Genomic DNA, 12,577 nt, shown 5'->3' with positions numbered 1-12,577 from the left:
TATATATATATATAATGTTAAAAACGAAAATTTTAAACCGAACAGAAATCTGGATTATATACACAATGATATAACAATTGTTATAATATTTAAAATTCATAAACGATTAAGGGGCTCAAAAGTAAAAAAAAAACTTTATAAAAAAAATAAACTATTTAAGTTGCATTGTTTTCGTATGACTAGTTGAAATCCAAAGTAAATTTATCTTCTAATTTTTTGGTATGATCCAAATCAACTAAATTTTGTTTTATTATATAGTACATATATAGTATTTAAAATCTGCACTCTCTAAAGAAACAGTGTTTGTCACGATAAAACAGTTACCAGTACATCATCTATCATTAATTAAGTAGTACATACATACGTTGTAATCTTGACTATTAACGCGGCCAGCTATAATATATATAACTAAGAGGACGTCAGTGATGGTTATAATGTAAATCAATGTGCACTGCTTCTCCAAACAATCAATAATAACATAACACCAAAAAGAAAAACAATTGAGATGGCGGCACCCTCATCTCCCAACGTCAAAGAAGGACCACAAGTGTTCATCAATTTTCGGGGAGCAGAGCTACGTAAAACTTTCATCTCCCATCTCGAAAGTGCCTTGAAACGCATCGGTGTCAACGCGTATATAGACAGTAACGAGCCAGCGGGCGAGAATCTTCATAAACTTTTTGAAAGGATTGAGGAGTCGAATGTCGCGCTGGCGATCTTATCCAGTAGGTACACGGAGTCAAATTGGTGCTTGAAAGAGCTGGTGAAGATAATGGAATGCGTGGAGCAAGATAACCTATGGGTTATTCCCATTTTTTACAAGCTGGATCCAGGCACGGTGAAAGGACTTGATGGAGACTTCGGTATTCAGCTATGGAATCTGTGGAGGAAGGCGGGTCGTAACCGAGATGACCGGATTCTTAAGTGGGATGCTGCTTTGCAGGGAGTTACAAGCAAGTTTGGCTTGGTGTCGGAAACTAGCCGGTAATTAACCAACTTAAATTATTACTTTTGACTAAATTCATATAATCATATCTATATATATTAGGGTTTGATATTTTTTATTAAGGTATATGGTAATTTGTACAGGTTTACTGGCATTAATTGAGTGATCAGTAGAGGAACCTTGTGAATTTGTCATCCAGTTCATCAAATTTCTCCTGTTAACGTTTTTTTTTGTTAGAACTAAAAACAACGTCTGGGAATGATTAAAATTAGAAAGAAAGAAATAAAAAATTAGAAAGAAAGAAATAAATACAAATAAAGTTATATAGCAACGTGCCAACGAAAAAAAAAAAAAGATCAAGGCAATATTATTGTTTGACTTGGCTTACATTGTTACATTCCACCAATTATACAATGCAAGAGCCTCACTGGGGTTTCCCACTTTGTTTTTATGCAGTAACGACGCTGCTTTCGTAGATGATATCATTACACATGTTCAGAATGTCTTATCAAAAGATTTATTACTGAGGGAAGAAAACACTAAACCCCGAAGAAGAGGAGCAAAGTATTGGAAATTATTTCCGATATTATTTCTTGTAACATATTTGTATATATCTAGAGTTTCCACATCTTGTATTTTGCCAATTCAGTTAGATTAATTTGATGTAACAATGCAAATTTTTCTATCACTTCCACAAAACTCTCTCATATGGAAGTGATATGTGATGAGTGATGAATCCTCTCAACGTATCCGAGGAGGAAAGGACTATCAAACCTACCCAAAAACTCCAAAATCAAGGATTATGGTCGGAGGATGAGGTAAGCGTGATAATAGCTAGAGGATTAACTTTCCACTAGTTCCATCTTTCTCTCCTTTTAGAATATGCTTCATTGTATGATCTCTCTTTATTTAACTTTCAAAAACTATATGATCTACAAATTACTTTTTAATGCATTTTAATTGAAAGCCTTTTAACAAAAAAAACTCTGATATGGTATAGAGCTAAATGCAAATTTCTTTGATTTTCATTGCTTGATTTTTATTTTTCTCTCTCCATGTGTTTCCAGAAGCTCTTTTGTGTTCTTGGGGTTGTTTTGTTCTTTTAATTTGATTTTGTGATAATCAAAGAAAAATATTAACAATGAACTATGTATGTTAATTAATTAAATATAAATATTCTTTAACATACATGGTACTGTTAATTTGATAACGAAAATTTATATTTCAATGTTAAATACTTATAAAAAGTAAATTGAAAAATATATAGAATTGAAATATTTATATATAATCATTTATTAAAATATTACTAAATATGATAAAAACAATCTTATATATATATATTATTTTATTTTTGTAACCTGAGAAGAAAATCTTTAAAGAATTTTCTTCCATAAAAAAAAAACCAACCATTGTGATTTTTGCAGTACCAATGTAGCCCAAAAGAAGTAATTTTTGTCAATTAGAATCAGAGAAGATGACACACCTACGGGGTTATCAACATTTTACATGTCCCACGTTGACACTAAAACCATACGTTAACATTTTACATGTCCCATGTGTATTTATTTATTTTTTGTTAAAATACATATCCCATTTTTATTAATATATCCTTCATTGAAATGGCACATATACGGGTTGTGTTACATGCAAGGAGATAAGAACAAAAAAAAATCTTGTTTTTTTAGGCTAGTTATAAGTTAACATTCAAACAAACATTGAACTTGATTAAAAAAGTTTCTATAATAATTTTTTTTAAATGAGAAAAATAAAAATAAATAAAAAGTCATAGTTAGCTTAGCTCCATTCAGATAAATAAATCCTCGTTACCTCGGTCTCCAAAGATGTTGTGAACCGACCGGTTGTGGTCTTTCATTATGTATAACACTACCAGTCCGAACAAAGGTTATTTGATAATCCTAAGTAGGTTCCAATACTTTTATTAAAGTGTAGTTCTATCCAGCTTTCAAAATTTCCCGCTCTTCAATTTTGCTTATATATTAAACACTATAGTAAACTGTATATAAAAACGAACTCTGCCCATACGCATGTAATAATTGGTTGATAAGTAAAAGTCGTGAGGCAAGTGATGCAATTCCATGCAAAAAGAGGTTTCGAAGTAAAGTATCATATAATTTTATCAATGAAGAAAAGGAAATAAAGAATCTTTCCAGTTGATGTCTCTATCAAAGAAACCAAATGATTATTCCAAAATCCAAATAATCATATAAATTACGAGTCAAATTTTCATTAAAGCAAAAATCTCGAAATGATTGATTAATTTCTTTCATGTTCATTTGATATCATTATGAATTTGTATTAGTTATACTTATAACAATTATCTTAGAAAGAAAAAGAATCGATCCCAAAAAATAAGATAAAAACTAATTAAATAAGTAAAACAAGTGAGAAAGATGGAGTTTCTAATGCTTATGAGAAGAACTGTAAGGAGATGGGATGTAAGTATGATCAGACGGTCTAAAGTTAAGCTCACAGCTAAGGTTACACTCGAACTTGACTGACCCTAATGGTCCGACTCGCCACCGAGTTTTTGTACCACCTTTGACTCGAACGTAATAACATCTTGTTTAACCGCATAGTCTACAGCTTGCATCAAACTTGGATTCAATGGTATTGGATATGACTGAACCAAGTAAGGAAGGTACATTGACCTCTCTTTCACAACTTCAAACTCGGGTGCTCTTAAAATCGCAATCAGTTTGCCTTCGTAGCTTAGCTTGAACTCGGTGTCATCAAACAACGCATGAGCTTTAGCGTTATCATTCTCTACGCGAATCACAATCGTTAACTGCGTTTGCAATACTCCAACTATATCATACCTGATGGATCAATCCGAGAAAAACAAAATATTGATCATTAATGAAAATACAAGATTCATTTATGATCCTTTGGAGGTTGTCTAGAACCTTCCATCGAATGAACAGGTCCTCTTAACAACCGGTTAAATATCATCAATAACTTTTTAGCTCTTTCAGACAACCTGTCACATGATTTAACAACTGTTACACATTGGTTAGTCGATGAATTATTTTTACCCAACAGTCTCCATTAAAAGATGAAAACAAACAGCTAGCTAATTGTGTGTCATTCCTTAAACATTGCCGTTTTGTCGTTTCATTTTTGTAATTAATTAGCAACGACCAAACAAATTGGAAATTTTACAGTATGTAATTTTACAGTATGTAATTGACTATTCATATTAGTATCCCACTGTATTCACTATACGTGAGAGTAAAATTCAACCAGTATTAATACTGTATTAAACAAACATTTTTATATATTTTTTTTGGCTATAAGAAATGGAAAAAAAATTCTTACCATTTTGTATTAATTCGTATATATAAGAGTAATATAGTAGCAAGAATGACAAATGCAATAACTACTCTTTTTCACATAAGTCATTTTGATAGTCTCATAGTATAGGTTGTTCAAATGCAATAACTATAATCATTAATCATTCATTTAAATTTATGTATATTTTTTTCATAACTGAATTCATCTATAGTTAATTTATGTTATTTGTCATCAAAAGATTTTTTTCTACATATGAAAATGCTCAAGTCAAAACAAAAAAAGTCCATAGTATCCAAACATTTTTATTTAGATCAAATTTTCTCAACTGTTTTTAGAATGTTAATGTAAAATCTTAAGTCATAAAACAATTTAAATAAATCTCACTGTAAGTTAATATTACAATCTTCTTAATTTACAAACGATTTACTGTACGAAGATCGCAACTAAACTTTCCAAATTCAACTATCAATTCATCAAAATTGTTTTTTAATCCAACCACTTCATCGTCAATCTCATCTAGACATTCTATAAACTCCAATTCCAACCTAGATTTCACTCAACGATTATTTCTGAAACCTTCATTTTTTTGTGGATCTGCACCATTTCATCGCCTTTGATCGTGAAATTGTCCAAATTTTTAAAAGTCAAATTCAAATTTTAAAGTTAGCTAGTATTTAATTTTTACCTTTTTAATATATTGCGGAAATATTACTTTGAGTAAGTTTCAAAATCGGAGTGTAATGTTTTCCGAGAACATTTAGATGTTAAAACTATAAATAATGAGATTGTTAGAATACCGGAGTTCAGGTTAGAGTAGAACATAACTTTTCTAATGCTCTTTAATTATGAGTTTTAGTAAAAGTTGAAATGTCTTAAGAGGGAGTATTCAATTAAACTAATTTTATAAAATTCAATTAATTCTAGCCAAACATTGCATATATATATAATGAATTATGCATTGTCATCCATTATATCATTATGTTCATATCATATTTGGAGAAGAATGTTTTAAAAGGTCTTCTCAACGCTCCAATTTGTTGTATCCTTCGTTTCTAGTTTTTTTTTATCAAACACAAATTTCTTTCTTTTCTACAGAATCAGCTGCATTTTGACATCTGAGTGCATTCATTGCTTTAAGAGTTGCTTATTGTTCACGTTAGGTTAAAACATGGTGTATACAGGACTTGCAAGAAACTATATTTTGGAAAAGAAAAAAACATTTTAAAGCATTACCTAGATCTCTGGTTCGGGGAGCTTGCATGGATATGAGTACGAAGGTTGTCAATCATGGCTTGAGTTGATGCAATTGTTCCCTTGGGGGAGGAGAAGAGGGAGGAGATGGAGGGATGTTTTCCGATATGTTGTGGACTAGATGCTTGCTGACGAACAATAGGGTTCTTACAAGTCCTTGTGCAACCAGTGAAAGTACTTTGAGAAATCCGCAAACTGAGGTAAGAATCGTCAATAGACCCAGAATGATACAATGTAATGATTTTCTCGCCTGCACAGGGAAATACAAATCAATATCAACTAAAACTTTTTTTAATTTCATCATCGAAATATTTCTATAATCAATCAATATCATGCATAATCAATTCCAAAACACACTCTATCTATAATCAAAGCATTCCATAATGAAGATTCAATCAATGTCATGCATAATCAATTCATTAAACCTTTCAATCTCACTGATTCCTCTGATTAACGCATTCCAAAATCGAAACATTTCTAGAATCAATCAATCAATCACTAATGAATCACATTAAACATTTCAATCTCACTGATTCCTCTGATTAAAGCATGAAACACAGGAAACATTCCATAATGAAGATTCAGTCAATCTAAAACCTTCTAAAATCAATTCAAAGTTCAAATCAAGCTCTCAACTATAATCAATTCCCAATTTGCATCTCTAATTTACATAATCACGATCGATTAACACCTAAGTTCAAATAACGATTCAATCATACGCGTAATCATTTCAAATCAAGCTTAACCGTAATCAATTAAAACCTAATTAACACCTAAATTTTCCTTAATCCGTCACGATTCGCAGATGAGACTCTATCTAAACCCTAAACCTTTCCAATTTCGCAATTTAATCATCAATTTATCACTTGAATCTCAAGCACTTACCTCCGATTCCGTCATCGCCATTTTCGTTCTTCAGAACTCTCTCCAAATTGCGAGAGCCTTTGTTTTCTTTTTTCCCAAACATAACAAGCTTTTATTTATACGAATTCAGTTTTTAACAAGACTGAATTGAGAGCGTCTTTGTTTGTTTTTTGTTCTTCAGACCATTTCAAAAAATTTATGTGTAAATCTCTCTTTTGAAGGAAAACCAAATAAAAATAGAACTAGTTTTACGTTTTTTTTAATTAATTACAAATACCAAACAATACAAAAAATTTTGGTTATTGAGGGAAAACCCAAAAAAAAAAAAGAATCTACATTTTGGTTTTTCTTTGAAAATTTATTAAAACACTCCTAAACTAGATTTCATTTTCTACTTTAGGAAATTTTGTTTTTCCACATTCAAGACAATTATCAAATGAAATGTGCTAAACTCATCTCATTTTAAATACAAAACTAACTTAGTAAGTAACAATTACTACATTTTAACCGGCGGCTATACCGCGAGATATTTTTTTTAATAATTAATATTTAAATTTTATAATTTTAGATGAATTGTATTTTTTTTTCTTTGTACCGTTTAGGATTGGCGTAACTCCTCTCTTTACCTCATTTGATATCAGACTAAAATATTTATTGTATTTTAGTAGACCATCCGGAAAAACTATACAATCATATTTATCTAAAGTCTAACCTGCTCCATAACATACAAAAAAAAAAATTATTTTTTAGCAAGTTAATAATATCTAGAATATATAAATTATGGATAATAATTTCTTTTAAATATGTTTTTGGATATTACAAATAATAACTTTAAGTTTTGATATTTATTCAGATGGCAAAAGTTTAATTATATAAATCTTACAAATAAAAAGGTTATTACCAAATCTACTTCCAAATTATTAATAGGAGGGATATCCTCTTTATCCATTATTTTAAAATAGTATACTTAACACACCCTGAACTTACTAAAGTTGAGATCTCTACGAAGGGTTCAATCTCACTGCACAGTATGCATTTTTTTTTTTTGGGTCAAAACACAGTATGCATTTATGCTTCCCATATAAAAAGAGGTATCGAAATATAAATATAAAGTTAAAGAAGTAAAAGTATCATAATTTTATAAATGAAAAAAAAAAAAGGAAATAAAGAATTTTTCCTGTTGATGTCTCTATCAAAGAAAATCATACAAATTACGAGTCACATTTTCATTAAGCAAAAAATCTTGAAATTATTGATTTTCTTTCACGTATTAGTACTTATAACAATTATCTTTAAAAAACCTCGATCCCAAATATAAAACAAAAACTAATTAAAGAAAGTAAAACAAATGAGAAATGGAGCTTCTAATGCTTATGAGAAGAACTGCAAGGAGATGCAATGTAAGTATGATCAGACGGCCTAAACTTAAGCTCACAGCTAAGGTTACACTCGAACTTGACTGATCCTAATGGTCCGACTCGCCACCGAGTTTTTGTACCACCTTTGAGCTCGAACGTAATAACATCTTGTTTAACCGCATAGTCTACAGCTTGCATCAAACTTGGATTCAATGGTATTGGATATGACTGAACCAAGTAAGGAAGGTACATTGATTTCTCTTTCACAACTTCAAACTCGGGTGCTCTTAAAATCGCAATCAGTTTACCTTCATAGCTAAGCTTGAACTCGGTGTCATCAAACAACGCATGAGCTTTAGCGTTATCATTCTCTACGCGAATCACAATCGTTAACTGCGTTTGCAAAACTCCAACTATATCATACCTGATTAATCAAACCGAGAAAAAAAGATATTGATCATCAATGATAAAAGATTCATGATCAACATATTAAGGGAAGAGTTAAGGATAAACAGTACTTTAAGAAGTCGAGGTGAGCATCAGCGACACTAATGATGGGAACTCGAGGATGTATGACCATGTAACCAACAAAGACTACGATACCACCAAAGATTACAACAATAGAGATTATGGCGCAAATGATAGCTGCACACCAGATGAAAGGACTGGTACCATGACGAGAAGCATATCTGGGCATTATTATGGGGTTCACAGGATCAGTTTTTTGAGCGGGTTCGATGAGACAACATTCGGGCTCTGGGAACAACGTCCTTGGCTTTTTGGTGGGTTTGGGTGAGGCTTGAAAGAGGACAATTGATTTTGAAGGATTTGGTACTAAACCCTACTCAGTGGGGAAAGTTTTGGTATCTTTCTTTCCTTTGGCGTAAAGGCAAAATGGGTCTCGCAAGTAACATATATAAAGTCGTGTACTTCCTAAATTTTAAGGAATCTTCTTCTTATATACATAATGTCCAATGTATGTAATTCTTAACTTGCAAGCATTACTAACTTCGCTTATATATGTATATTAAATATTAAAAGTAATGATTTGCATATATACCAAAAAGGTTCTTAGTACTATTTGTTTCTCTCTACATGGAGAACAAACATTCTCTCCTGAAGCTAAAGCTCATCAGATAGAAAAAAAGGATCATGAACTTGCCAATATGATGTGCCTACAAATCTTGAGGTAAGGTAACCTTATAACTGTTTTTTAACCCAAAAGAAAACCTCAAATTAAAAAGAAGTGAAGGTGCACGAGTGTAACCGACCAGTAAAGCCTTCTGAGAAAGACAGACACTCATCAGGTCAGTAATGTGTGTTTCCACCTCGGCCTCTCCCACCATAGTAGTAACCATAACCCGAGTTTGAGTAGTAGTTGTTGTTGTTATTATTATGGTAACCACCTCGGTAGTTGTTGTTGTTATTATGGTAACCGCCTCTGTAATTGGATTGTGCAGCGAGATATGCACCCTGACCTGGTTGTAGTGGAGGTGGCCTCTGAAAATGATTACCAAATGCCTGAATAAAAAGATAAAGAGAGTAAAAAAAAATTCTATAAGCAAACGCTATTCCGATTTGGAGAAGAATAGTTTCAAACTTCGGGTTGATGTGTATAGAAAGGATGAAACAAACCCCAGGTTCTTGTCTCATGTGCTCAGGAAACTGGTTGTGCTGTTGTCCGTTTCTAGCCACACGGTCAAGTTGATTGCACGAGATTGTGTCGAAAAAGTCATCCTTGTTATATGAAGGCTGCAACAGGCAAAAACAAGTGTTAACCGCTGCCTAAATATCAAATCAAAATTATTAACTAGATCATGTTAAGACTTGAATTCAGATCTCTCTGAGATTTAATCATCGTCAGAAAATAGCTTTACCTTCCCTTCTGAGTTTGGCTCAATTGCAATTTCTTCTCCATTATCATTTTGATTCCTCCGGTTATTTTGCCCGAGATAACCCCATAGTTCACTCTTCTTGAACTTCTCATTCATTGCCTCAAAATCAAATTCTTCAGTGAACTCAATGCTAGAACTAGGGATCCGAGACTGCAACAAATTTAGAACCAAAGAAAACACAAGTAAGATAATCAAAAAATGTGTTGAGAAAAGGACACAAACAGTAATTGCAATGGTTTAAATTGTTAGTAACAGTATAGCACTTCCAAGAGAGATACAGAGGCTAATATCAATGCTAGCGACCTCATGATATCTGAGAAGCAACGTAATTGCAAGGCAATTTCAAAAAAAAATGAGAAATCATGCATAGGTGTGATTAAATGAAACATAGAGATAGAATCTTCATAGAAAACAAACCTGAGCTGAAACGGGAAGAGGCAGCAATGGTGCATGATTTCTGGTTGCAGGACTTTGTGATGGCACATTAAATGATACCGGGTTAATAGCAGGAAACATCTCTTGACCCCTAGTTACCATCTGCTGCCTAGATTGCAGCGATGGATCCATACCGAAGAATGACTCAGGTGAGTTCGACAATGGACCAGGAATCCCAGGAGCTGAATAAGAAGCCACAGTCGGTAACTCATAAGGTATAGATCGTTTAGGATGATCAGACCGAGAGTCATAGAAATCTTTACCAACAGCCTGGGGTACAATGGGGTAACTGTTCTGAATATTTGGAGCAGAAAGCAGCGCTTCAGATGGTGGAGAAAGGTTAGAGGGAGCTGAAGCAAGACCAGGTGGAGTATGGAATTGTGCTTGACCAAGGGGAGAAGGGTTAGAAGGGTATGATCGATTAGAAGCATCGTCGGGTGAACGAGTAACAACCTGTGTTGTATCATTCACTAATCTCATGATTGGTGAAGCAAAGTAATCTATAATCTGCGGGTTATTGGGCATCGTCGAGGGAGATGAAACAGGGACACCAGTGGCACCTAATTTGTTACCTTGCACAAAAGAAGGCATGGGCATAGACGAACCAGCATTACTTTGAGTTGAACCAATTAAGCTCACTGGTGATTCTGTCAAACTTCCAGCATTAGCTGAAGGAGGAAGCTGGAAACTTAAAGGGACTGATGAATGTTGAGTGGCAGGAACCGGTTTACTACTCAAAGCAGGTGTATTGAACCACTGTGTTCCGCTTCCCAAACCATAACCACTATCATAGCCAGAAAGCGGAGAGCTCATAGCTGAACTAGCATGAGAGGACTGTAAACAAGGAACGGGCAATAAGACAATAAGACATCATATAAAAAGAGTCAAATTTAGAATACAATTCTCATTTCCATGTTCTAAATGAATATCTTTACCTGATTGATGCCTTGTTCACTTTGAATCTCTGGTCTTGACTGTGCAGCTGGAGATGGATTAACTTGCAGATCCTAAAAGCATATCATAAGTCATTATAGATAACCTTCAAACTATATAATGATCATGTTTCAGGGGTTCCAATTTAAAATAACCAATGCCGATTCTACAAAATACATGAAACATAATTTGTCTAATGGATTCATAAGAGTCTGAACACTAACCTTGATATCACTTCCGCGAAAAAGAATGTAATCGTAAACTCTATCACATGGCGGAATTTGAGGCCCATCTTTCTTCCTCCCCTCCGTTCCAAAAGATCTTACTGCACAACCATTCACTAGTGTTATCATTCAACACAAGAACGCCACATTCAAATAGCAACACAAGTTAACATTTGCTTCCTAACTTCACATCTCATGATTCACTAACATAGAAAGTTTTCCAGATTTGGCTAGAGTCACCAAAATTTAAACTCTCCACTAAATGTCCAACAAAATTTGGAAACTAAACTACATACAAACGAATGCTCAAGCTTCTCTCACATCTCCTTCAATCTAAAGACCAAATCCACAAGAACGGAATCATATATCAAAGTTCCAGTTCTATACTCGATGTTCCAGTTACAAATACACAAAGCACAAACATGTATTCTCCTCGTCCGCTCGTTGTTCGGAACCCTAAAATAGTAAATCCGAAATCGCATAGGTTTTCGAATCCGTACCGTTTTTTAGACCTAGCGTCGAGTCCTTGACGTTGAGATGGTAGAGAATGCCTTCGTAACGGATCTCGTACTTAGAAATTAGACTGATGAAACTTCCTACGAACGCATCTCCGACGTTGTTTCCCGGAGACGGAGAAGGTACAGATGGCGGCGATTGAGATGAAGACGGCGAAGAAGATTGCGAACTCTCACTCGCCATTGTTTTTAGAGATTAATCAGTGGAAAAAAAGAGTAGAAGGAATCAGAGTATGTAATCGATTAGGGTTCTTGCTCTCTATCTCTCTCTTGTTGCAATTTTTTTGAAAAATCTCTCTCTCTCTCGGAACCGTCGTGGCTTGAGTTTGTTCCCCGTCGTGATTTTTAAAGGCGGGGAGATATGTGTGCCGTTGATCCATCATTGTGAATATTTGGGCCATTAATCGGCCCATATTATCTTTTTTTTTCTAGTCAGAACTAGGCCTGCTTTCGCTGCCAAATAAAATAAAAGATAGGGCGTTTGAGTAGAGAGAGAGAGATACGAATCCACCTCTACAAAAGATGAGCCACCACCACTATAACCACGGCGACCGATCCCGCGGAGGCTCCTCGGAGAACAGTATATTTTTTTATTGATCTTAAGCGTATATATATATGTGATATTTCCACAATAACAGATCCAAACTCACTCAAGAACATCATTAATGAACGAGTTCCCCTTGATCACAGTGACTCGCGAACGGCAAAGTCCACTACTAATCCAACGTTTTACAAATTTGAATCAATTGCTAGTCTCTTTTCTTGTGAATGTGATATTAAATTAAATTCAAAAAGAAAATTCTTTTTCACAACATGTGCAACTGTAGACTGAAAGAAAGCTTAA

The 12,577-nt window shown here is 33.7% G+C and overlaps 3 protein-coding genes and 1 pseudogene across 5 annotated transcripts; 1 reads left to right on the top strand and 3 right to left on the bottom strand.

Annotated features, from left to right (window-relative positions):
* LOC104724887 (disease resistance-like protein CSA1) lies at positions 459–1,906 on the top strand. 2 transcript variants are annotated; one of them, XM_010443450.1, is made up of 2 exons: positions 459–984; positions 1,403–1,906. In XM_010443450.1, exons 1-2 carry the CDS (start codon positions 506–508, stop codon positions 1,602–1,604), a joined length of 681 nt encoding a protein of 226 aa, XP_010441752.1. In that variant the 5' UTR covers positions 459–505; the 3' UTR covers positions 1,605–1,906. The 2 variants fall into 2 exon arrangements, with proteins under 2 accessions (XP_010441752.1, XP_010441753.1); XM_010443451.1 differs by lacking the exon at positions 1,403–1,906 and adding an exon at positions 1,090–1,343.
* On the bottom strand, positions 3,367–7,322 carry LOC104728557 (annotated as a pseudogene).
* LOC104724886 lies at positions 7,571–8,575 on the bottom strand. Its single transcript, XM_010443449.2, has 2 exons — positions 8,250–8,575; positions 7,571–8,155 (listed from the first exon to the last, which is right to left on the bottom strand). The coding sequence occupies exons 1-2, from the start codon at positions 8,426–8,428 to the stop codon at positions 7,738–7,740; spliced, it is 597 nt and encodes a 198-aa protein (XP_010441751.1). The 5' UTR covers positions 8,429–8,575; the 3' UTR covers positions 7,571–7,737.
* Positions 8,759–12,056, bottom strand: LOC104724885 (decapping 5-like protein). Of its 2 annotated transcripts, XM_019231519.1 has the most exons (8): positions 11,719–12,056; positions 11,219–11,319; positions 10,997–11,068; positions 10,325–10,895; positions 10,044–10,243; positions 9,609–9,776; positions 9,367–9,483; positions 8,759–9,252 (listed from the first exon to the last, which is right to left on the bottom strand). In XM_019231519.1, exons 1-8 carry the CDS (start codon positions 11,915–11,917, stop codon positions 9,040–9,042), a joined length of 1,641 nt encoding a protein of 546 aa, XP_019087064.1. In that variant the 5' UTR covers positions 11,918–12,056; the 3' UTR covers positions 8,759–9,039. The 2 variants fall into 2 exon arrangements, with proteins under 2 accessions (XP_019087064.1, XP_010441749.1); XM_010443447.2 differs by having other exon boundaries at positions 10,044–10,895.

The sequence above is a fragment of the Camelina sativa genome, chromosome 11 (genome assembly GCF_000633955.1).
Source record: "Camelina sativa cultivar DH55 chromosome 11, Cs, whole genome shotgun sequence".
In the NCBI taxonomy this organism is placed as follows: Eukaryota; Viridiplantae; Streptophyta; class Magnoliopsida; order Brassicales; family Brassicaceae; genus Camelina; species Camelina sativa.
The sequence above is the reverse complement of the archived record's forward strand: the minus strand, read 5'-3'. Positions and strand labels throughout refer to the sequence as shown.